The 20,765-nt window shown below is 38.0% G+C and overlaps 6 protein-coding genes across 9 annotated transcripts; 3 read left to right on the forward strand and 3 right to left on the reverse strand.

Annotated features, from left to right (window-relative positions):
- The first annotated feature begins 40 nt into the window (after window positions 1–40).
- LOC135166807 (large ribosomal subunit protein eL24) lies at window positions 41–1,743 on the forward strand. Its single transcript, XM_064129431.1, has 5 exons — window positions 41–182; window positions 313–388; window positions 540–625; window positions 813–974; window positions 1,547–1,743. The coding sequence occupies exons 1-5, from the start codon at window positions 178–180 to the stop codon at window positions 1,683–1,685; spliced, it is 468 nt and encodes a 155-aa protein (XP_063985501.1). The 5' UTR covers window positions 41–177; the 3' UTR covers window positions 1,686–1,743.
- A 47-nt stretch (window positions 1,744–1,790) lies between these two features.
- On the reverse strand, window positions 1,791–4,258 carry Had1 (beta Hydroxy acid dehydrogenase 1). Its single transcript, XM_064129419.1, has 7 exons — window positions 4,124–4,258; window positions 3,462–3,848; window positions 3,192–3,379; window positions 2,927–3,135; window positions 2,512–2,669; window positions 2,309–2,451; window positions 1,791–2,094 (listed from the first exon to the last, which is right to left on the reverse strand). The coding sequence occupies exons 2-7, from the start codon at window positions 3,494–3,496 to the stop codon at window positions 1,871–1,873; spliced, it is 957 nt and encodes a 318-aa protein (XP_063985489.1). The 5' UTR covers window positions 3,497–3,848; window positions 4,124–4,258; the 3' UTR covers window positions 1,791–1,870.
- A 105-nt stretch (window positions 4,259–4,363) lies between these two features.
- On the forward strand, window positions 4,364–8,499 carry LOC135166780 (nuclear factor NF-kappa-B p100 subunit). Of its 2 annotated transcripts, none has more exons than XM_064129346.1 (5): window positions 4,364–4,516; window positions 4,903–5,064; window positions 5,412–5,572; window positions 5,780–8,020; window positions 8,184–8,499. In XM_064129346.1, the coding sequence occupies exons 2-5, from the start codon at window positions 4,926–4,928 to the stop codon at window positions 8,295–8,297; spliced, it is 2,655 nt and encodes an 884-aa protein (XP_063985416.1). In that variant the 5' UTR covers window positions 4,364–4,516; window positions 4,903–4,925; the 3' UTR covers window positions 8,298–8,499. The 2 variants fall into 2 exon arrangements, with proteins under 2 accessions (XP_063985416.1, XP_063985415.1); XM_064129345.1 differs by lacking the exon at window positions 4,364–4,516 and adding an exon at window positions 4,523–4,734.
- A 13-nt stretch (window positions 8,500–8,512) lies between these two features.
- On the reverse strand, window positions 8,513–10,921 carry LOC135166785 (kinetochore protein NDC80 homolog). The gene is made up of 2 exons (XM_064129373.1): window positions 10,515–10,921; window positions 8,513–10,359 (listed from the first exon to the last, which is right to left on the reverse strand). The coding sequence occupies exons 1-2, from the start codon at window positions 10,723–10,725 to the stop codon at window positions 8,681–8,683; spliced, it is 1,890 nt and encodes a 629-aa protein (XP_063985443.1). The 5' UTR covers window positions 10,726–10,921; the 3' UTR covers window positions 8,513–8,680.
- Window positions 10,922–11,136: 215 nt separating this feature from the next.
- On the forward strand, window positions 11,137–13,526 carry LOC135166793 (protein odr-4 homolog). Its single transcript, XM_064129398.1, has 7 exons — window positions 11,137–11,350; window positions 11,567–11,746; window positions 11,830–12,032; window positions 12,131–12,488; window positions 12,593–12,803; window positions 13,032–13,214; window positions 13,270–13,526. The coding sequence occupies exons 1-7, from the start codon at window positions 11,255–11,257 to the stop codon at window positions 13,422–13,424; spliced, it is 1,386 nt and encodes a 461-aa protein (XP_063985468.1). The 5' UTR covers window positions 11,137–11,254; the 3' UTR covers window positions 13,425–13,526.
- A 707-nt stretch (window positions 13,527–14,233) lies between these two features.
- On the reverse strand, window positions 14,234–20,384 carry App (approximated). 3 transcript variants are annotated; one of them, XM_064129378.1, is made up of 10 exons: window positions 20,016–20,347; window positions 19,379–19,606; window positions 19,099–19,259; window positions 18,680–18,838; window positions 18,204–18,341; window positions 17,970–18,124; window positions 17,778–17,895; window positions 17,574–17,686; window positions 17,282–17,381; window positions 14,234–15,543 (listed from the first exon to the last, which is right to left on the reverse strand). In XM_064129378.1, exons 2-10 carry the CDS (start codon window positions 19,525–19,527, stop codon window positions 15,242–15,244), a joined length of 1,395 nt encoding a protein of 464 aa, XP_063985448.1. In that variant the 5' UTR covers window positions 19,528–19,606; window positions 20,016–20,347; the 3' UTR covers window positions 14,234–15,241. The 3 variants fall into 3 exon arrangements, with proteins under 3 accessions (XP_063985448.1, XP_063985449.1, XP_063985447.1); XM_064129379.1 differs by having other exon boundaries at window positions 15,380–15,539; window positions 20,016–20,349; XM_064129377.1 differs by lacking the exon at window positions 14,234–15,543 and having other exon boundaries at window positions 16,283–17,381; window positions 20,016–20,384.
- Window positions 20,385–20,765: the final 381 nt, after the last annotated feature.

A 20,765-nucleotide genomic window follows, 5' to 3' on the forward strand; every position in this document is an offset into this window, starting at 1 on the left:
ATCAACAGCAGAGCGAGCCACTGGCATGTTGTCAACCTTTTTACCTACAGCTAAACGAAATTTTCTCTGGGGGATTTACTGCCAAGGGCTTGCTCACAAAAAGAAACCAAAAAATCGGCCATTTTGGTGTTTGCTTTGCGAGAATAACGTGGCTACGAGCCCCTTCCACAAAGCAAAATGAAGTAAGTTTGAAGGATTTGAGTTGATTAAATAATCGGATTGTTCGTGTGCCATCATCCACGATTTTCCAAAAATATTTTGATATTGTAATGCATAAGATGTTCAACTATTATTCTGTGATTATCTTTTCAGGATTGGTCTCTGTGCTTACAGTGGATACAAAATCTACCCCGGCCATGGCAAAACCATGGTTAAAGTTGATGGAAAGGTGTGTTTGCTGTTCTTTATTCTTATAAATTATAATTATACTTGCCTTGAAGGACTTTGTTTTTAATGCAGAAATTTTAAACATAAACAATTGGAGCTGTAACGTGACAACGATTCCGACATAACCTAATTCAATTGTTGCCCTTTTACAGACCTTCACTTTCCTCAACTCCAAGTGTGAGGCCGCACATTTGATGAAGCGTAATCCCAGGAAGGTTACATGGACAGTCCTCTACAGGTACTAATTATTGAACTTTTGGAATTGCCCTTTCATTTCAGTCAAATTTCATTATTTCTCTTAGCCTTTATTCTAATAAATGAATGAATAAATTTGAGCCTGAATCATGAACATTTACAGAAACATGAAATCACAGTTTTCACAGTTACCCCAATTTATTAATTATTTAATTTCTCAATCTCTCCAGGCGTAAGCATAAGAAAGGCCAAGAGGAGGAGCAGGCCAAGCGGAGGACACGTCGTACCCAGAAGTTCAACCGGGCTATCGTGGGTGCATCACTTACTGACATTTTGGCTAAGCGAAACATGAAGCCTGAGATCAGGAAAGCCCAGAGAGAACAGGCAATCAAGTTAGTATAAGACATTTAATATCAAATAACAATTTGTCAACAGACATCTGTTCCTCTGTCGCGATCAATTAATTTGCGCCAGATTTCAGTTAGTCTTAGAGAAAATTCTATGCAGGGCTGCTTCACCCAGAATTGTATCCCTCGATAACACTGTCTGGCTTTGCGGGCTCAAACATTAAAAATTTTGTAATCAATTAATTATATTTCTGCGGAGAGGAAGGAGTATTTTTTTTTTAAATTGCAACCTGAGAGGAGTGGAACAAAATGAAACGCCTTCAATAGTCAAGCACTCGAAAACCATCCAAAGAAATCCACTGATACATGTTTATTTCAAATTTAAAAATCAGAGCTTCAAAATTAAGAAAAATTATTGAATTTCACTCTGCCTATCTCGGAGTATTGACCATTGAAGACGTCCTACTTGGTTCCCCTCTTTCCTAGGTATTAGAATTTATCTAGGCAACATCTTAATAAAAATAAATCACGATATGCTAATTGAGGCATGCTCCATTTTTTTTGTGACAAAACTCCTTCGAGAAAAAAAAAACAAAATAATCTGTCTCATTATCCAGGGTCGCCAAGGAACAGAAGAAAGCCGCTAAAGCCGTGAAGAAGGCCGCAGCTCCTCCCAAGACAAAGGCAACAGCCAAGAAGGACAAAGCCACTAAGGTTACGCAGAAGGCTGCACCGAGAGTAGGAGGAAAGCGATAAACTTTTCTGTTTTAACAATAAAAAAATTATAAGAAAATAAAGTGTCAAAATCACACTATTCACGTGAAATAACTCTTTCCCACTAGTCATGAAACCACACACAGGTATGTTTCCAACTTTATTTCCAACAATTCGTAATACAAGAATTCACACAAGCTACGACAGAACAGGTCATTCGCGCAGGTTTACTGCTTGCTTTCCTCATCCAAATCTTTCTTCAGTATGGATAGTTTAGTAAGTGCCAGGTCTCTCCATGCTCGTCTGTCTTGAAGCTTATCCAGGGGGCAGATTTCCTCCAGCTGAGCACATACATTTTCTGCTTCTTTTCCAATGAATTTGGGAGTGGGACCGAATGTCTGACTCACGTCGTATATTGATTTATTATAGCTCTCGCAGTACTTTTTCATGCCTGAAAATGTTTTTTTTTTTTTTGTAAAAGAAAATTAACGGTATTTCAACTGAGTTTATACTTCTGTCCTCTATAACCAGGAATTTTTCAACTCTTCAATAGAATAAAAATTTCATTAACAATGAAACATAAGTATGAAATTATGAAGAAAAAAATTTAGGAATCCCTCATTAATTTATTGATTTGAAAGTTTCATAAATAAACCCAGATTTACCGTCAGCATTGAGATGTGCAGCTTCAAGTGCACCCAAGAAGGCATACCGCATTCCCAGACCCTCACTCATGACAATGTCAACGTCCTTGACACTTAGAACGCCATCATTTACCAGTCTCCAGGCTTCATTGAGAATGGCATACCTGTGAGAGAATTTGCGTTACTCTGACTCACTATGAAATACAATTAAGTAATGTGCATACTGAATTCTGTTGAGTGCAAAACCATCGATCTCCCTGCCGAAGACCACTGGTGCTTGTCCTATCTCCTTCATAATGGCCTTCACCTGCTCAGGAATTTCAGATTTTGTCCAGGGGCTGGGCACAACTTCCACCAGTGGTACATAGTAGGGTGGATTCACCTGGAAAAAAATCAGTCATTCAGCCGTTTTCAATGTTAATATTTACCAATCGATCACTGAAATCAGCTCTACTTGTAAATATCAATGAAATCCAACAACTCTGTTATCTAATTCTCATTTAATCTCGCAATTGCGTAACAATTGCTCCTATATAGACAGCTTTCTCAGAAATAAAACTAGTAAAAATGCAATGCTATCTCAATTTTCCTTGTAATCTGGGAAAAACTAAATAAAAAAAATTCAAGAGACTTCCTTACAGGATGAGAAACAATGACTTGGGCTCGATGCTTGAGGTTCTCAGTAAACAAGGAAGGTCGGAATGTCGATGTTGACGAGGAGAGAATTGTCTTATCGTCAACGACTTGGTCAAGCTCAGCATAGAGCTTCTGCTTCAGGTCTAGCTTCTCAGGAACGCATTCCTGAACGAGTTTAGCGTTCTTCACAACTTCTGCAAGACTCGATGTACCTGGGGAAATTCCATAAAAATTTAATTTGCATTACAATTTATTTCGAAAAAATTACCTTTGATTAATGCAAATTGTTGATCAGCAGTGAATGATCCGCGAAGGAGTTTGTTGGCTTCCAATCTCTTTAGCTGTTGGTAAATGTCTGTGAGGGCATTGTCAATTTGTTTCTGAACTATGTCGTATATCATGACATTGTACCCAACACTGGCGAACAGCATAGACCAGCTTCTGCCGATGATACCGCTGAGAAACAAAGAAAAATAAGTGCAGTGTACTTTATGAAGGAGAAATTCCCATTCGTGTTTCATTTAATTTTGCCCTTTACCTGCCAATAATTCCAATTTTCTCGTGCTTGGCCATTTATTTATTTATTTACTTATTTTTCGATAAGAATTTTTACAATTAAACTATTGAAATGTCAGTAATACTCGAGTGACGAGTGACAGGAAGATACCCTGTTTGCCTCGTTTCACTTCTATATATATCCTCCTATCACTTTACTCAATCCCCTCCCGACTTTCGAACAAGTGTGTTATCGAAAGAGAGCCTCGTCTCTCTAATCGCATGGACAGCTACGACTGGTTATTGGGCGTGAAGAAATGTTATTGAGGCTTGAGTTGTATCACTGGTCTCGTTGGAGTTTCAGATGTTAGATTGAAAAGACAAGGCAACTTCATCACTCATGTCGCTAGATATCCTCTTCGTTCTACACCTGTGAGAAATACGAAAAAGTAATCTCGACCTTAAATTTTTCATCAAGAAATCATACAATCAGAATGCTTCTGCATGTATGCTATTTTATCGACTTATGTGTGAAAGAAAATGCAAATTTCCTATAAGTCATGTTCATCTCAGGGGAATGGATTTATATCTCTTCATTTCTAATTTGTCCTATTGAACACGTTCACCAGATAAATCGTCGTTACAAGTTTGTAAATCGCAAAAAACGTGCACTACAAGGAAAAGAATGAATAACTGGGTACTCACTTGAAACAGTAAAATATAATTAATTAAAGCATATATTGGTCATAAACACATGTGATTTCATCACCAAATAATCGAAAAAAACATTGTCATTATGGTAATGTAGAGTTCTGCATTTAGCACCAACAAATTGCCAAGAAAAAGAAATAAAGAAACGTCTTCCTAGGGGATTTCCCTGTGTGCGGACTTCTCCAAACTCCCCACCTCCATAAATCTTCACACATTCAACTCACAAATTCATTGACGAACGAACACAACCAACAGTGGTGCTGGGCTGCCACGTGATTGGTTCCTCTTGGCGTGCTTCATTCGGGGAAGAACCGACAGTTTTTAATCACAAGGCCTTGGATGACGTATTACCAGATAAACAAGAATTGCAAGGGACCAATTAACAAGGTGAGTCCAACAACTACGAGTCAGATTGTGCGTGTTACTCCAACCGATCGTAGCTTCATTATTTTATCAATACCCGAGTGTCTATAACCAAAAGATTTACACTGGTGTCGTTCCATCTCATTTTCTTCAAAATCACTGGTCAATAATGCCTGAGAAATACGACAATATTAATTTCCTGCAGAATGCACTCGCCGACCCTCAGAGTTTTTACAATTACGGTAATTTATTTGTTTGAAATGAATTTTATGTGCAAGATGTGGATTGACGTCAACATCTAGCCTAACCCTAAGTTGTGCTGATGTCCACACATCAATAACCCTAGGATAGCCTCTCTTAGGTAAATTACTATCACAATAATTAATGTAAAACGATTTTTCTTGGCGCAGATATCTCAATTGCGTCGGCTCACATGCCGGTGACGACTCCATATATGAATTCTCCGGAGTCATCTTGCATGGCGTCACCAATGACGGTATCATCTCCTGAAGACTTGGACTTCCTGGGATCGTGTTCTGAGAGCACTCTTCTAAGGCTGGGAGAACCTGGAGGTACATGCGTATTTCAACAGTAAGGCATAGGATGAAAAAAACGGAAGGTGTTGGCAAACAATTATCACTTGTAGCTGAACAATAATTTATTTCAGCGTAGCTCAGCTGCAATAACGAACAGTGAACTCGGTTAATTATTTAGAAAAATAATAGTAATGATAATGACAACAGAATTTGGAGCACTGGATACTTATCGATATAGAATAAATGATTCAATTAGCAAGAGTAATATTTGATCTGTCTTAAAACTACACCTATAAGCTTTTTTTCATTTATATTTTAATTCGAAAGCTCACACATGCTTGAATAAAAAATTAAGACACTAATACCTGATAATTTGGTTCAAGGTTTTACTGCTGAACCTATGGATCCACCAGAAATCAAAATCCTGGATCAGCCAGTTGAGAAATTTCGATTTAGATACAAATCAGAGATGATGGGGACACATGGGAGCTTATCAAGTGCCAGCTCCACGTCGAGAAGGAAGCGACAGGTGCCTACTGTGAAGGTAGGCAGAATATATCTAGTAGACAATGGAAAATACAATTAGTTCCATGTCATTAAATGATTGCGTAAAAACTGAATCGACGCCATAATAATTTATTTTCTATTTATTTATTTAACCCCTAGAATCAATTTTCGTTTCCATTTTGATCATCTGATATGGCCCTCAATTGTCAGTCATTTATTAATGATTTACATATGAATTTTACAGCTGTTAAATGGAATAGGCACGATGATAATTCGATGCACAATCGTTACAAAGAATACGGAACGCCGAATACCTCATGCTCATCACCTGGTAAAACGTGTGGGGAATGACGAGCGTGACATTCCCTACGAGATCGAAGTGTCAGAAGAAAACGATTACATCGCCTCCTTCGTAGGCATGGGCATAATTCACACTGCAAAGAAGCACATAAAAGACGAGTTAATGAAGAAGATGAGGGCCGAGAAGCTCGAGGAAATTCGCCGAAGGGACCCAAACAGAACTTCCCTGAATGTTCGCGAAGATACTGAGATACGAATGGAGGCAGACTCTGCCCAAAAGTGGATGGACCTGAACAGTGTTGCGCTATGCTTTCAGGCCTTCGTTAAGAACGAACACGGAGTTATGGAACCAAAGAGTCAGCCTGTCTACTCGAATACAATCAACAACTTGAAGAGCGCCTTAACTGGAGAGCTTAAAATCTGCCGAATTGATAAATACGCGAGCAGTTGTGCTGGCAACGAGGAAGTTTTTCTCCTGGTGGAAAAAGTGGGAAAAAAGAATATTAAAATCAAATTCTTCGAATTGGACGATAAGGACAACGAGATTTGGACAGACTATGGTAAATTTTCGGAACTCGATGTGCACCACCAATACGCAATTGTTTTTCGTACACCTCCTTACAAAGACAGAGATATTACAGAGTCAAAGACGGTTTATATTCAATTGGAGAGACCGACTGATGGTGATTGCTCAGAGCCCATGCAGTTCACTTACAAACCGATGAATAATCTCCTCCAGAGGCCCACAAAACGCCCACGAATGTCATATTCAGAGAGTGTTGATTTGTCCAACATGATAGACTCAACAACAACAATGTCAAATCATGCTTTGGCCACGTGGAAGTCTGTCATCGCACCCATGACAGTCAGCGAACGATCAGCAGAATTGAAAAAATTATTGGATGAGAAATGTGATTCTGCTGAGTTTCGAGATTGCCTCGCCAACATTAATCTGGAAGAGTACATGGCATTGGACGATGATCCCCAACTACAATTTGTACCCATGTTAGAGACAGATGGGCCACAACATCGAGCTACTCCAGAAGGTTCAAACTTTGCAATTAATATTTTGAAAAGAGCAGTTGAATCACTCAAGAACAATTCTAAACTTGATGAGAATGTGATAAAGATACTGAAGGAGAGAACTTCTTACGGTGACACTCCACTTCACGCAGCTATTCGCCATCACCAGAGGGACATTGCCAAATACATTCTGACACTCATAGCTGGATATCCAGAGTTGAATGATCTCGTGAGCATCGAGAGTGCATCAGGAAAGACTCCCCTTCACTACGCAGTTATTCTCAATCAAGCTGACATTGTTCGAGCTCTTTTACTTTTGGGAAGTGATCCCAATGCTTGCGACAGTCATGGCTCCTATGCTCTTCATGAAGCTGTCAAGCAGCCTGAAAATTGGCAGTGTGTCGATGCATTGATAAAAGGTAATGTCAATATTGAGCAGGATAATGATGCTGGCTGGACTGCACTCCAATTGGCAGCTGAGGCTGGCTCTGTGCCGGCCATTAAGTTGCTTGTCAAAGCTGGTGCTGATGTTAATAAATCAGAGCGGTCATATGGACGAACTGCATTGCACATTGCTGTGGAGGGGGGACACATCGATATTGTCAAATATTTTCTCGAGAACACACGTGTTAATGTTAATCAACAGAACTTCGGGGGAAATACGGCACTACATGCTGCGGTTGTTGATACAGGCAATCGTGCTCGAGAACTCTGCAAGTTACTCACCAAATATGGAGCTGATCCATCCATTAGGAATAACCAGAGAGCATCTCCAATTAATCATGCTAATGAGGAGGAGGAGCATGATGGATCTGAGGATATTAAGCAGGAGACCGATTCCAATGATGAGGATGATCTTGATGGACAATCGTCTTTTGACCTTGCAACGAAAAATAAAGATGTCAGTGATATTTTTTCGTCTGGTATTGAGTCCAACAATGCAGAGTTCGAGGTCAAAATCAAGGAGGAGATTATGGATGCGGATAATGAAGGAGATCTCGATTGGCTTGAGTTGGATGAAATAACGGATTTGGGAAATATTTTGGAAAGTAATAATGGCTGGAAGTCACTTGCTCAACGACTTGGCTGCCATACATTTCTTTCGAATGCCTTGGAAAAGTCGGGGGCTAGTCCTGCGTTAACCATTCTAACATTTGCACAGGTATGCATCTCACCATCTCCAGGGCAATTTATTTATTTATTCGTTTATGTACACATGTTTATTTCTTTTTATTGAGGTGGTCCGACAATACATTTTTCCCCCCTTCCTTTTGTCTCACAATATGCCAAATATCATTATAACGAGAGTTGTCTTGGTTCTTCAGGTTCAGGGGTTTACCATGAGCACATTGTTGGATTTGCTGGTGGATTTGAAGCAAAAGGAAGCTGCGAAGTATATCGAAAATGTCATAAGGAAGAAGGCTGATGGCGCACGATAAAAATAAAATCATCTCGATAAATTTAAAGCAGTCATTATATCATCATCTCTCTTAACTATTTTTTTCCACTGCACATTGTCCATGTCTAAACTTATTTTATTTTTCCATTAATAGTTTAGTAAGGATTATGAAATCATGCTATTACCACTCTTTATATGAAGAATAATTGATCGATATTATATATGTTATACAAAAGATGAAACACACTGAAGATATCTGATATATCGAATCGTTTATTTATAAAGGCACAAGCACATAAATGAAGTTAGACACATAAGATGTCGGCTAACTTTATCCGTAAGACGTTTTTCGAGTTGTGTTCGACGCGGCAGATTCAAATACGGCGCGTGAATCACACAAACAGTCGTAACTAGTCATCAGAATTAGTTTGAGCAATCAGTTTGACATTTTGTAAGATGCTTGTGCATCTCATTTCTATGAGACGCCAATGTTTCGAAAAGCTTGGCGAAAAAAATTTGCGCCCATTGTTCCAGATGAGCTTTCCTCCTTTTAACAGCGTCTAATTTCTCGTGAGCCTCGGCCACTTCATTCTCCATCGCCTGAACATCCGGGCAAGACTGTTGCAAATCTTTTATATCGGCGTGTACCTTCTGAAGGGCATCCAGCCACTTATTCATCTCATCCTCAGCGTGCTCCTTCAATTTCTTAATACACTGTCTCGTCTCGCTATTTTTCAACACCATTTCATTCTTCTCCTGATCCAGAATTTTGATCCTATCGAGCAGTGTTTCCAATTTAGTCGAATCTTTATCAATAATTGTTTCACAACTGCTCAATTCTCTTTTAATGGTATTTTTCAAATTGTTGATTGTTTCGGCCTTTTGTTTCAGTACCTCCACAATGTCCATTGTGGGGAATGTCTCAGGCATCTTCAATTCATCCAAATTTCCAGCAATATCATTTATTATATTAATGACGATGTCCTTGTTGAATGCTAATATAGATTTGTCAAACTGATCACGAGCTTTCGATGCTTTCATGCCCATTGCCCAGGCCTCTTTCTCCATCTCCTCAACATGATCATTAAAACTGTTGATATATCCCTGAATCTGCAAACACTGATGGAGAATCTCATCTCTCTCATCGATGCTCATCGTCTGCTGTTGAATAATATCATTGAGTTCATCCTGTTTAGCGTCGCACTTCTGTTCTTCCCTGTCAAACAACTGCCATTTAGCATCCAACTGTTGCATTTCCACCTCAATTGTACTTGAATATGTTGTCTGGGCTGATGAGTGAGCAATCTGTTTACTTTCATCAGCAGCCAGCATGCTGCATTTTTCAGTGCATTCATTCAATTGATCCATGATAATCTGATCGTCCTGAAGTAGTGCCTGCTGTTTTCTCAATGATTCCTCCAATTCAGCCTGTGCTGTTTCAACGTCTTCCTCGGTGAAGCCACACTGATTAGCTATTTCATCGGTGTGTTTGGCCTCCAGTGCTTTCTCCTCTTCCTCTTTACCTCCATTCCATACTTGATAAAGCTCCAGAAGTGCTAAGAACAGACTGCGATTTATCACTTCACCATGATCGCTGTCGTTGAAGGGTAGAGCATTCAGATGGAATGTCTGATTGGCAAAATCCTTGACTTCACAAAGTTCCACGAGCCAGGACAGCCATCCGAGGACGTGGGGAAATGAGTGCATCGTGTTGGCTGTTTTCAACCAGGATTTCGCCATTACACCAGGATAATGAAGTTTTTTGGCTATTTTTGGTAGCTCTTCCATGTAATTGGTGAGACTCAATTTCTGCTTGTACTCGAAGAGTTTCAGGAGAAAATCCGATGCATTAACGAATATTTTCAGGGACACTGGCTTTAAACTTCCTGATGGATTGAGAATCGCCGATTGTTGGGTGTCACTGAAGAAATTGTCGATTCTACTGAGCATTAGATTTTGATAGCTCTTGTCATTCAATGGTCTCGTATCTTTTTTTGGACCCTTGGCAGCACCTATAACGCTGGCACGTTCCGCTGAGGGAGAACGGCCTCTGGCCAGACTTCCAATCTCACTGGGAGGACGCAAGCATGACACTGGGGTTGCTGTTGGTGATTGATAAATGTTCAATATTGTTAGACTAGTTGATAATTTAGTTTTAATATTAGTATTTACTTGATTTAATGAGCCAGTAAATAAAAATAAGTCCCTCCAATTTTATTTTCAATCCCTTTCCCACCAACTAAATAATAATTATTACCGGTTGCTCTTGACGTCGACGGCCTGATGCTGGCCCTCTCGGTAGAGTCATTTCGCATTCTGGGTCTAGGTATTTGGGAACCATCGCCTATCGATGATGCTCTCTGCTTCAACGTCTTTCGTGAATCTGGACGAGCTGAACCCTTGTCACCCAGTGTTGACACACGAACGGGATTCAGAGATGACTTACGTCCCACTGATGTTGGTCTCATTGCGATCAGTAAAGTCCAGTAAAAATCACTGATTTTTATGCCCAGAATGAGGTTCAATATTCCTGTTCAAGTCTGAGACATGGTAAAATCCGATCAAAACTTTAAAGATCATTCAACAACATTCAAACTGAGAACAACAGTTATTGCCACTACCCTCACTCCCTGTGGAAAAAAGCGTTGTGAGAAGTACACATTTGGCGCCCTCTCTCGGACGATTCTAGAATCTCCTCAAAGAAATTTCCCCGCGAAAATTTGAATGTGATTATTTTCTTTTATATAAATTGCGAGGGTAAATAATCAATTTTAAACAATCTTAAAGTATCCAACAGGATGTATCAATCAACTTCATTGGTTAAACAGTTTCTCAGTCGCTCATGCATAAATTTCCATACCCAGTCCTCAAATGGGGCCCACATATGCACGTTACGCAGATGCACTCAATTGAATGATCAGCTGATGTGTGCAACAACTTCTATTCGATGAATAAACGTGTTTAAGGAGAACCATCAAGTGTCACGGATACTGGATCATGGGACGATTGATATACGCCGAGGAAGGCATCCTCAATTATTTGATCAGTCTGTCAGATCTGGACACATACACTGTTGGCCTCATCCTGGGACAGGTTTGAAATGTTCAATCAGAATTATTCAGTTCCCGAGGTTAATGTTACCAGATGTTGATCGACACGATGCAAGAAACTATATATTTTCAAGGATAAAAGTCGGAGAAAATCTGTAAATCAATTTAAATCAATTCTCAACCGATTCACTGGGTGTTTCTTTTTTTTCGCATATATATTATTTCATCCTCTAATTTAGGGTCTTTTTGATTCATAAAGAGCACTGACAAACAAGATTATGTTGTTCATCTGGCGAGAACTCCACCACCAGCTCCAAAAGACGTCATCGAGGAGACCCTCATTGGTTCAACAACGAATGTTCAACAGGAGTCCCCCATTAGGTCTATAAAATCAGTGAAAGATGTGCCAAGTAGTTGGGTGGCAGATCATGCCATACACGTAAGGCAAAATTTCAAAGGGGAGGGGGGGGTAAATTTTTCGGATAATAGAAAGGGGTGGAATTGATTGCGTATTTTTATTAGGTTACGAGAATGTTACCAGGCGGGATGTGGGTCCTGGGAATATTTGTGGTTGCGCCCAATGACTGTTTCAGTGACAACGATTCTACACAACGACTGAAGTTCATTATTTCTTCTCTCCACAAAAATTTTCAGTCCAATTCATATTTATATGGGCATAATCCCCGGGAGAGCCTCATTCTTGCATTTAACAGTTCAACTCACAGGTAATTTCCACGCTTCCATGATTTTGATGATTCTTTTTATCCATAAATCTGTATAAAAAAACGCTCCTTCGTCATTTCAATGGCTATTGACTTTTCAGATTTGTTTGCAAGTCGTTCGATGTTAAATCGAATAGCTCATTGAAAAGTGCAGATTGGAAATTTGAGGCAAAAATCACAAAATGGTACCAGCTGGAGACCAGACTAGACTTTGACCAGACATTCCCTATTGCTGATGGGCAAGAATCGGAAACCTTGAAACAGCAGCTGCAAAAAATTCTCAAGGATGTGGCTGGTGTCGTGAATTCTTCGCTTGTTATAATCGAAGGTGACAGGAGACTCCCCGACGAATTAATTCAAATTATTGGGAATCAGAAGAAAAAGGAGAGGAAAGAATCCAAGAGCAACGAATCCGATGCCAGTGATAAATCACTTCAGGCTGCTATTTATGTTCCATGTGTAAGTGAAAGAGACTTCTGCTTCTATTTTGCGAACAGAAGTTTAATTCTAATTTGAATGAAGAGCGTCTTTTTTCATTTGTCGTAATATAATTATTCTCTCAGTCGAAGAAATCCGATAGGGAAATCAGAGAAGTGAATTGCGCTGCCTCGATACGATTGGTCGGGCAAATTGGCAGCCAAACTTTCGTTCATCAAAAGTCAACAGTCGCTGAAGCAACGGATGCTATCAAACAAGATATTATGCGGTCATTGGCGAGCCGGTTGGAAATGCATTGGGATAGTTTGTTGGAAGAAGACAATGAATTGCCTGAAGGTAAAATTGAAAATTGAGGTACACTATTGCTTGTAAATGAGATTGCTAGAATGATTTCCCTATCCAAATGGGATAATTCATAAAAAAATATGTGTGATAGAAGTCAATTCAATATAAGTTTATATATTTTTTTTATGGGATTAGTAGCAGATCTAATAAAACTTTATATAGACCGTCTCACTGAATTTACGTAATTTTGCGTTAAAAACTGGCTTTAAAAAATTTCAGATAACGTTACTCTCCATGAACCTCCTAGAAGAGTTCTTGTCGCCCTCCCTCAGAGTCGTATAACATTATCAGACTACTTGTTTCCTGGCGAAGGTCCCCAAGAGGCTCTCCTATCTCTTCAAGAGCTTCTCGACCTCCAAGTTCAAGAGAGCAGTGTCCAAAAAGAGTTGGAGTTGCAAATTGGTAAGTTATTGTCTAAAATGTGTGAAAATTATTTCTTAAACTCTACTATTCCCAGATCCTTCCGAATTCTACTGTCAAAATGAGATGAAAACCGAGCCGACTGAGCATGGAAAATTTGTTAACAACAAACAGTTTATGGTGTACGCCTCTGGCCTAGCAGCTACGACACTGTTCCTCATAGCTGCGATTATTATCCATTGTCTTTACTAATTTTGATTCAGGAATACCCACGAGACTATGTTTATCGGCTATTGATGAATTTTTTTATAAGAGAATATTACTAATGAAAAATAAAACCACTTCTGAAGGAAACCATTGTACCATCGTCACTTGCATTCTCTTTCATTTAATATTCTCATTGTTGCGGCAAGAAAAATGGAGAAATCTTAGAACACGAGACATGTAAATATTTGCACGCATAAAAAATTAAACAACAAATTCATTCTTCAACTTGCATTTATATTATAATAGTCTTTCTAATATTATTTGTATAATGTAGTAGTAGTATATACACGTAGAGTAATTTCATAACTTATGTACAAAGGCAAATTAAAACCTCAATCAATCATTCTGCTCCAACAATTATCAATAGCTTCTTGTACCAATGAGGGTGTCAAAGTAAATGACTGTTTTTCGAAGGTTTACACAGAGTTTTACAGACGAGATTTGCACTTCAACAGTACTTCAAGAAAATAGAGAATTAGCATGAAATTTCAAGAAAAAAAAACAATTTTATAAGAATTATCAGGCAGTGGTTTTAATTGTCGTTTGTCAGTTTCTTATTCTCATATATCTCTATATAATCCACTTCACGTATCTATATGTAAAACATTGAAATGCTCGTCGCCTGACTTTTCAAAAAATCTCACTCACCACCGGGTCTTTTGAGTTGAGACCTTTCACGAACGACTCTGGAAGTTTTACAACGAATTTACATTCTCCATTGATTATTTACATAAATATCTTCTCTCCCTTGAATAACACTGTACAATAAATTTCCCCAAATGATTATTATTTGAAAAAAAAAAAAATTCTGTAATTTCAGTTGCAAAATTATTGACATTAAAAAAAAAATCAATTTCTCAAAATTTCTCCATTCAATACTTCGAAACCGACACAACATTTTGCTCTCAACTCAAATTCCATTTGTCAAAGAATGAACCCCTGCTATTGCACGTCACTCTGTTGGAAAAATGCTATGAATTTTTCCCAAATAGAAGGGCTCAAGCAATTAAAGCGTAACAAATTAAATCAATTCAGTTGTGCGTAATTATTACATTAATGCATATGTATGTGATTGCAATAAAGTCATTTACCCCTCAATTTACATTCACTCACCCGTAAATTATCCACGCTGTCCAAATCCATAAAGTGGCACGTAATTTCATTTTTTCATGCGTGAAAAATCTAATGGAAAATCTAACGAATTCTGCAGAAAATTAAATTGAGGTGATCTCTATTAAAAAAGTTATTTGATAAAAAAGATGGCTGTTATTGATTGTTGTTTAATAAAATATTTTTCATCCTCCATTTGTATCTCAAAGTTCAACAGAATTTTGTAATGAATTCGTGAAGTTTTCCTGTATTATTTTTTGTACGTTTTCCGTGTTATCCTCTCCTCGAAATGTCTTTCAATCAAAGTAAAACAGTGAAATAATAATAATAATAATAATAATAATAATAATAATAATAATAATAATAATAATAATAATAAAAACAAACTGCTCCAATGGCTGACCAACATCGTAGCCCATTGGTGTGAAAATTTGTGACAGCGTGAAATTAAAATTAATGGCAAGGCACAAAGGAACGTAATCACAACAGTGCCTTCACAATTATGCCTAATTGTTCGATAATGTCATTCAACAAGCTTCCCATAAAAAAATAATACAATTATCTAAATTGTACCGACTCATTGCTTCCCACACTTTTTTCGCTACTGAACCCTTCAGTTATCATTTGTGAACTCAAAAATTTTCCTCTAGCTAGAAAAAAATATATTTTCCCTTAATTAACAATTATTTGTTCTAAACAACCCCCATTTTAATGAGGCCCATTTGACTACCACGACCGACACTGGAGTCCTCGAGTGAATCTAGATCTAGGGCAGATTCAATCATAGTTGTGTCTTGGAGTAGCCTCAATCGTGAGGCGGACAGTGGTGTCACTGCTGTCATTGGTGATGCATTGTTGGTGCCCACCGGGGACATGATTCCAGATTGCCTCGAAGGCAGTGGGGCTATCTCATCAATGTCAATTGGGGGTATTTTAAATGAGGCCAGTGGAACTTGGTTGGTGACGAGGTGGCTCACACTATTTGTCGTACTGCCTAGAAGAAAAATCAGTGCTATAGAAATGAAATAAATCAGCCATAGCTATATTTCAACATCGACAGAGTATTTTTTCCATAAAATTATTTACGACCAAAAATTAAATCACATTTTTTTCATTAAATACTGATTCGTTGATAATTTTTCTCTATTCAAGTCGACTTGTTTTGAGCCAGACTCTCGAGGAATATCTCCTAATCTGAAGCAAATATTGACGAAGATCTAAAAATGCTCTATCTTTGTTGGAATAAGTTAAAAAAGCGCTTGAATTCTTTGAAAATATTTAACCATAATTTTTAAGGTTTTAATTGCTTCAACTGTATTCACAGTTTCTTTTATTTTAAATGATTGCTGCGAGTATTTCCAAAATTAATATTTGTAATTCAGGGAAAAAAGGCACTAATTATTGGCAGTGTAAGAATGAATAGCCAAACTCCTGTGGATTAGTAGTACAGAAACCAAGGAGTTTACAAAGAAAACCTTGGAACTGTGCTAAAACGGATGCATTGCCAATCAATTCCGAGTCCATTGAAGAAATTAAAAAATATTGATTTCAAACGCTCGGTGGTTAGAGAGAAAATTCATCTGTCACAAAAACCACCCATATATTAGAAACAAAGCAATCACCATGTTCCCCATATGTTTATATATAATTAAAAAACCCCATTAAAAACTGTCTCTATATTTTTAATAATATACAAAATGTGCATGAAAAATTCAAGTGATGATGGACTTACCGAATAGCGCGAGCTTGAGCCCTCGACAATAGGTCGTAATTATAAACAAAGAAACACCGTTTTAATGACGTATCTTGTAAATTCTCTATCTTGAATTGTTTAAACTATAACGTGTGCAATCTTTAACTTATTAATAACAATGCATGGATTTTCTTATTCAGGCAAAACTCACAAATGAGATGGACTTGAAATATTCCATAAAATCGAAATTGAATATTTCAGCGGTGAGAATTATATGAAAGTAACACAATAACCAAGTTATCCACCGATAGTGCAACAGTGCTGATATTTAATAATAAAAAAAATTGTCAATCGTTATCGCTCATAGAGCCGAGGATAAATCTCCGATTAATATCATCCTCAATGCTCTCCCCCGAGCACAAGGAATTGTCAGCAAAAGAAATTTCATGATTCAAGGGTGCCGATCCAAATTTATTGACAACAAGTCCGATAGCTGCTTGTCCAATAATGGGAATGCCCCCCGAGCCGAGAATACGATTTGGTAAAATATTTTTTCCAATGGGATACTTGAATCCATGCTGACTACACCTCAAATTATTGTATTTGATGAATTGTGGTGAGTACAAGGGCCTATTCGTATCATCAAAATAGCGCTGAGGGAATTTTTGAAGATCCGGATGATTTCTGTACTCTTCGTCTTTGTGGCTCAATAAATCAGCTGAGTAGCCGCGGGGGTACTTTCTCAAATCAACTCCGTATTTACGTTCAAAGGTGTATTGATCGTGGATCAAATTATTATCGGCGGAGGGGTGAAAATCATCGCGATATCTTTGCGGGTATTTTTGTTGATAATTGTAATTATGCTCTTCGTGGGAAGGGCTAGTGAATCTCTGGGATTCGTAGTAGAGAACCGATGGTACACGATCCTGGGTAACTCGTCGTGAATACTTTGGAATGTACGTTTCGTTGTTCGGATACTGATGGTAACTCGGCATTGCTGCTGGCAGACGTTGCGTCTGGCTTACAAGTATCAACTCACCGTTCAGGGATTCTATTCGTGGAGAACGACGTCCTGATACGAGATTGTTCATCGAGCCACTGAGTTCGGTATCCATCGGTGGAATGCTGTTTCCATTAACCTGAAATTTGTTTGTATTACATAACTCATTTCTTTATTCCATATGATATTATGCAATTTATTAAATTATCGCAAAGCATGGATATTTTTACCGATGCATCATAATGTATGAGAGATTTATAGGAAAATAAATAATAAAATGAGGTACAAAAATGATTGGCACATTCACCATCGACTAAATTGATAATTTTACCTGTGGTTGAATGATTTTCACAGTCCCGTAGGCTTTGTTGTTAGCAATTACGTAGTCCTCACCGACTCTTTCATGCTCCGCTCTGTAACCAGGGGTTACTACACCTCTTCGATCTTTAATTTATGGAAGACATTGTTCATGTTTACTTAAAAAGGTACAATATAATGAATTAAAAATTTCCAATCAAATACAATAAAATATTACCGATGAGACTAGGTGGAGCGGGCCCACAAAGCACATAGAAACAGTTTTCACAGATATTTCCTTGACTGTAAGGATTGAAACTCTCTTGCTCTCGTTTGCTCGAAAATGATCCCTTTATCTGAAAAGATCAAAAGAACAAAATGTTACACACAAATTGAAATAGTCAGCAACTACGTATTAAATGACAATTACATCTTCATTGGTGGTTTGATTGCTCGTTGTGAGATACGTATGGAAGCCGGCTAAACCTAGAATACTCCAGACCGAGAAAAAACAGACTACCCCGACGATTACACTTGCCGGAGACAACTTGACAGCCTCCAAAAATGGAGTCTCATTCCTGGTAACTGAAAAAGTGTCGAACAACGTCAATCAGCGACAAACTTTAAGTGAATAATCACAATAGCTACTGATAAAAATACTCACGCATAATGAGGTGTGTGATTGCACAGGCAAAGATGAAGACACAGAGAAATGCCAGGGATACGATAAATGCATAAAAATACCTGTAATTTCTCCGACCCACGCAGTTGCCTACCCACGGGCAGTGATGATCGAATCCCTCTAGATCATCATACCATTACATGCATTAAATTTTATAGCATTTTCTTCACGAACCTATCAAGACCCTCCATTTTCTGACACATTTGATGTTTTATGTTGAGGATCGCCAACTAGTTTAGCTAGTTTTGCATTTTTTTTTGTCCAGTGAAATGACTATTCACTTTTCTAATTAAATGTCAAAACATCAAATGAATCGAGCAATAAAAGGACTCAATTGTGCGTAATAGATCATGTTGTCATGAAATCCTATGCCAATGTCAAATTCATAGAATTTCAAAATTCTATTAAAACTCTATTAATATCACCTAACATTTTATCAACAACACAATTCAACGTACCAACGCAATTGTCGCAGAGACTGCAATGTGACGCCCGGGGCGGTCTAAATATCTTACATGTAAAGCAATACTTCAATTTAACTAATTGCCCTTTGACAAGGATCTCTTTTGTTCTTGGTGGCGGTCTATAAGTAGGTGAATTGCCATTATTTGGCACTTCTGAAAAAAAATATGGATTGGCAAAATTGTACAACAATTGGAGAAATACTATACTACACTATACTATACTGTACTATACTGTAAGGTGGTTAAGCATTTTGGAAAATAGAATAGATATGGCCTTATTGAATAATTCATATGGAACTTTTTTCAACTGCTGTGTTTATTTTTGGTTTTTCCGGACAATTTAGACTTGTTTAGGATCTCTATTCTTTTTCTCGTTGACAGAAACTCTTAACTTCAAGAAAAGACTTAAATACCTATTTGTTTCTCTATGTAGGCAGCCTCATCAGGCGTTGCCCTGGGAATAACTCCAGGATCACTGAAACTCGTTCTGAGTAATGCTGACATTACAAATATAAAAAGCAAACCACCAATGACTGGTATAGCTGGTGTTATGTGTATCGAGAGATATGGACAACTGAAAATAGAAGAAAGTACACGATATATACTATATCCATAATTATTTCTCGTTACGGTGCCATTAGTATTGGGAACAGATGTTCTAATAATGAAAATTATTGCAATATAAAATCTCACTCAAATGCAAAAAATAATGCACTCGTTCCAGCAATCAGGCATACAGTTATGTAGAATACGCCAGTTTGTGGTGCCATCATTATTCTACCGTCACAACAGAATCTATTTCTTCCGGGAAATAATTCCCACTTTCTTGTCACGTGCGGCATCTTCACTTGTATCTTCTTTATTATCTATAGTTTAAGAGCATTTAGGGCTTGGAGTCATTTACGAGTTAATGGTGGAACTCTGAAAAAATAAAAAACTGTTGTCATGTACTAGACATTTAATAGATTTGTTCTTTAATATTTCAGTTGGATACCAAAAATTTTGTACTTTTTTTTATTGAATCGGGAGAGGGTAATGGAAATTAATTAAAAATTTAATCTCAAGCAAATTTCTTCAATGACAATATGTTCGCACAAAAAGTTGAAGTATTTTGTAGACGCAACTGTGAGATCATAGAACGAACGTCTTACCGAGAATAAACATAAATAAATAACTGTAGCAAGTGAAATTCACCTTCACCAGATTTCCTGCATCATCGATTTAACCTATTTTCATATCTCATTTGTCTCAAATCACTTGTGATCAATAATCTAATAGAGAAACTCCCAAATCAACGATAAATGATATGATAAAAAGAATGCAAACTCACGTTTTTCGCATCATCTTTACACAATGTGCAAGGCCGCTGACTCCAAGTGTACTCACTCCGATCATATTTTTCTCGATGGAATGTATAAAAATCCATGAGAAAAACACCTGTAAACCCCCTGGCAGTATCCCTCCAAGTCTGGATAATAATCTACCCAAATCACTTGCAAATATTGGACTCAATTCACTTTGACTACAAAGTTTTTCATAATTTTTGAGAAAATATGATACATAAACGAAGCAATTTTCACTTTAATAACTCATACCCTCACTTCAGCAATGACAGTATATCATTGACAAGGGCCAAAGGGGGGGGGGACGTCGTTCGTACGATCTTCTCGTTTTCGGACGTTCTCGAACACGTTTTCTAGGGAAAATGGCGGCAATTCGGAAAGATGGAGGAAAGACGTGCAGTCAAAGACTCTGCAGACTGAAGTAGATGGTCACATCTCGGAAGTCAGGCGAGCCCAATGCTAGTAATGATGCCTACCGTCAATTCTAACGAGTTTGGGGAGCTGTCTGTTTTTAATTTTTGTTTACCCAGATTAAGGAATGAAACATGGCCTCATCGAGGGGAAGTTATTTTTCCTCCACCGAGTCTATTCATTAGAAATCAAGAGACAATTTTTCAATGAAGAGATCAATTTTTGGGTGTCTCTGTGACACCTGCCAACCGCCAGAATCGATGGTGGCGCGTCCCACGGTCATGGTTATAACTACCGCTGGGATGGGGTAGCCTAACCTCATCTGA

The sequence above is a fragment of the Diachasmimorpha longicaudata genome, chromosome 10 (assembly GCF_034640455.1).
Source record: "Diachasmimorpha longicaudata isolate KC_UGA_2023 chromosome 10, iyDiaLong2, whole genome shotgun sequence".
Taxonomy (NCBI): Eukaryota; Metazoa; Arthropoda; class Insecta; order Hymenoptera; family Braconidae; genus Diachasmimorpha; species Diachasmimorpha longicaudata.

Bases quoted from the DNA above. Each gene is read 5' to 3' on its own strand.
- LOC135166807 (XM_064129431.1), top strand. The intron at 626-812 runs GTACTAATTATT...CAATCTCTCCAG, and splicing joins ACATGGACAGTCCTCTACAG to GCGTAAGCATAAGAAAGGCC. The intron at 975-1,546 runs GTTAGTATAAGA...CTCATTATCCAG, and splicing joins CAGAGAGAACAGGCAATCAA to GGTCGCCAAGGAACAGAAGA.
- Had1 (XM_064129419.1), bottom strand. From the start codon at position 3,496: ATGGCCAAGCACGAGAAAATTGGAATTATTGGCAG. The intron at 3,380-3,461 runs GTAAAGGGCAAA...TTTGTTTCTCAG, and splicing joins AAAATTGGAATTATTGGCAG to CGGTATCATCGGCAGAAGCT. The intron at 3,136-3,191 runs GTAATTTTTTCG...GAATTTCCCCAG, and splicing joins ACAATTTGCATTAATCAAAG to GTACATCGAGTCTTGCAGAA.
- LOC135166780 (XM_064129345.1), top strand. From the start codon at position 4,662: ATGCCTGAGAAATACGACAATATTAATTTCCTGCAGAATGCACTCGCC. The intron at 5,065-5,411 runs GTACATGCGTAT...ATTTGGTTCAAG, and splicing joins AAGGCTGGGAGAACCTGGAG to GTTTTACTGCTGAACCTATG. The intron at 5,573-5,779 runs GTAGGCAGAATA...TGAATTTTACAG, and splicing joins GACAGGTGCCTACTGTGAAG to CTGTTAAATGGAATAGGCAC.
- LOC135166785 (XM_064129373.1), bottom strand. From the start codon at position 10,725: ATGAGACCAACATCAGTGGGACGTAAGTCATCTCTGAATCCCGTTCGT. The intron at 10,360-10,514 runs GTAATAATTATT...AATCACCAACAG, and splicing joins GTCGACGTCAAGAGCAACCG to CAACCCCAGTGTCATGCTTG.
- LOC135166793 (XM_064129398.1), top strand. From the start codon at position 11,255: ATGGGACGATTGATATACGCCGAGGAAGGCATCCTCAATTATTTGATC. The intron at 12,033-12,130 runs GTAATTTCCACG...TTGACTTTTCAG, and splicing joins TTTAACAGTTCAACTCACAG to ATTTGTTTGCAAGTCGTTCG. The intron at 12,489-12,592 runs GTAAGTGAAAGA...TTATTCTCTCAG, and splicing joins CTGCTATTTATGTTCCATGT to TCGAAGAAATCCGATAGGGA.
- App (XM_064129377.1), bottom strand. From the start codon at position 19,527: ATGCCGCACGTGACAAGAAAGTGGGAATTATTTCCCGGAAGAAATAGA. The intron at 17,687-17,777 runs GTAATATTTTAT...CATAAATTAAAG, and splicing joins CGCTCCACCTAGTCTCATCG to ATCGAAGAGGTGTAGTAACC. The intron at 17,382-17,573 runs GTAAAATTATCA...AACAAATTTCAG, and splicing joins TGAAAATCATTCAACCACAG to GTTAATGGAAACAGCATTCC.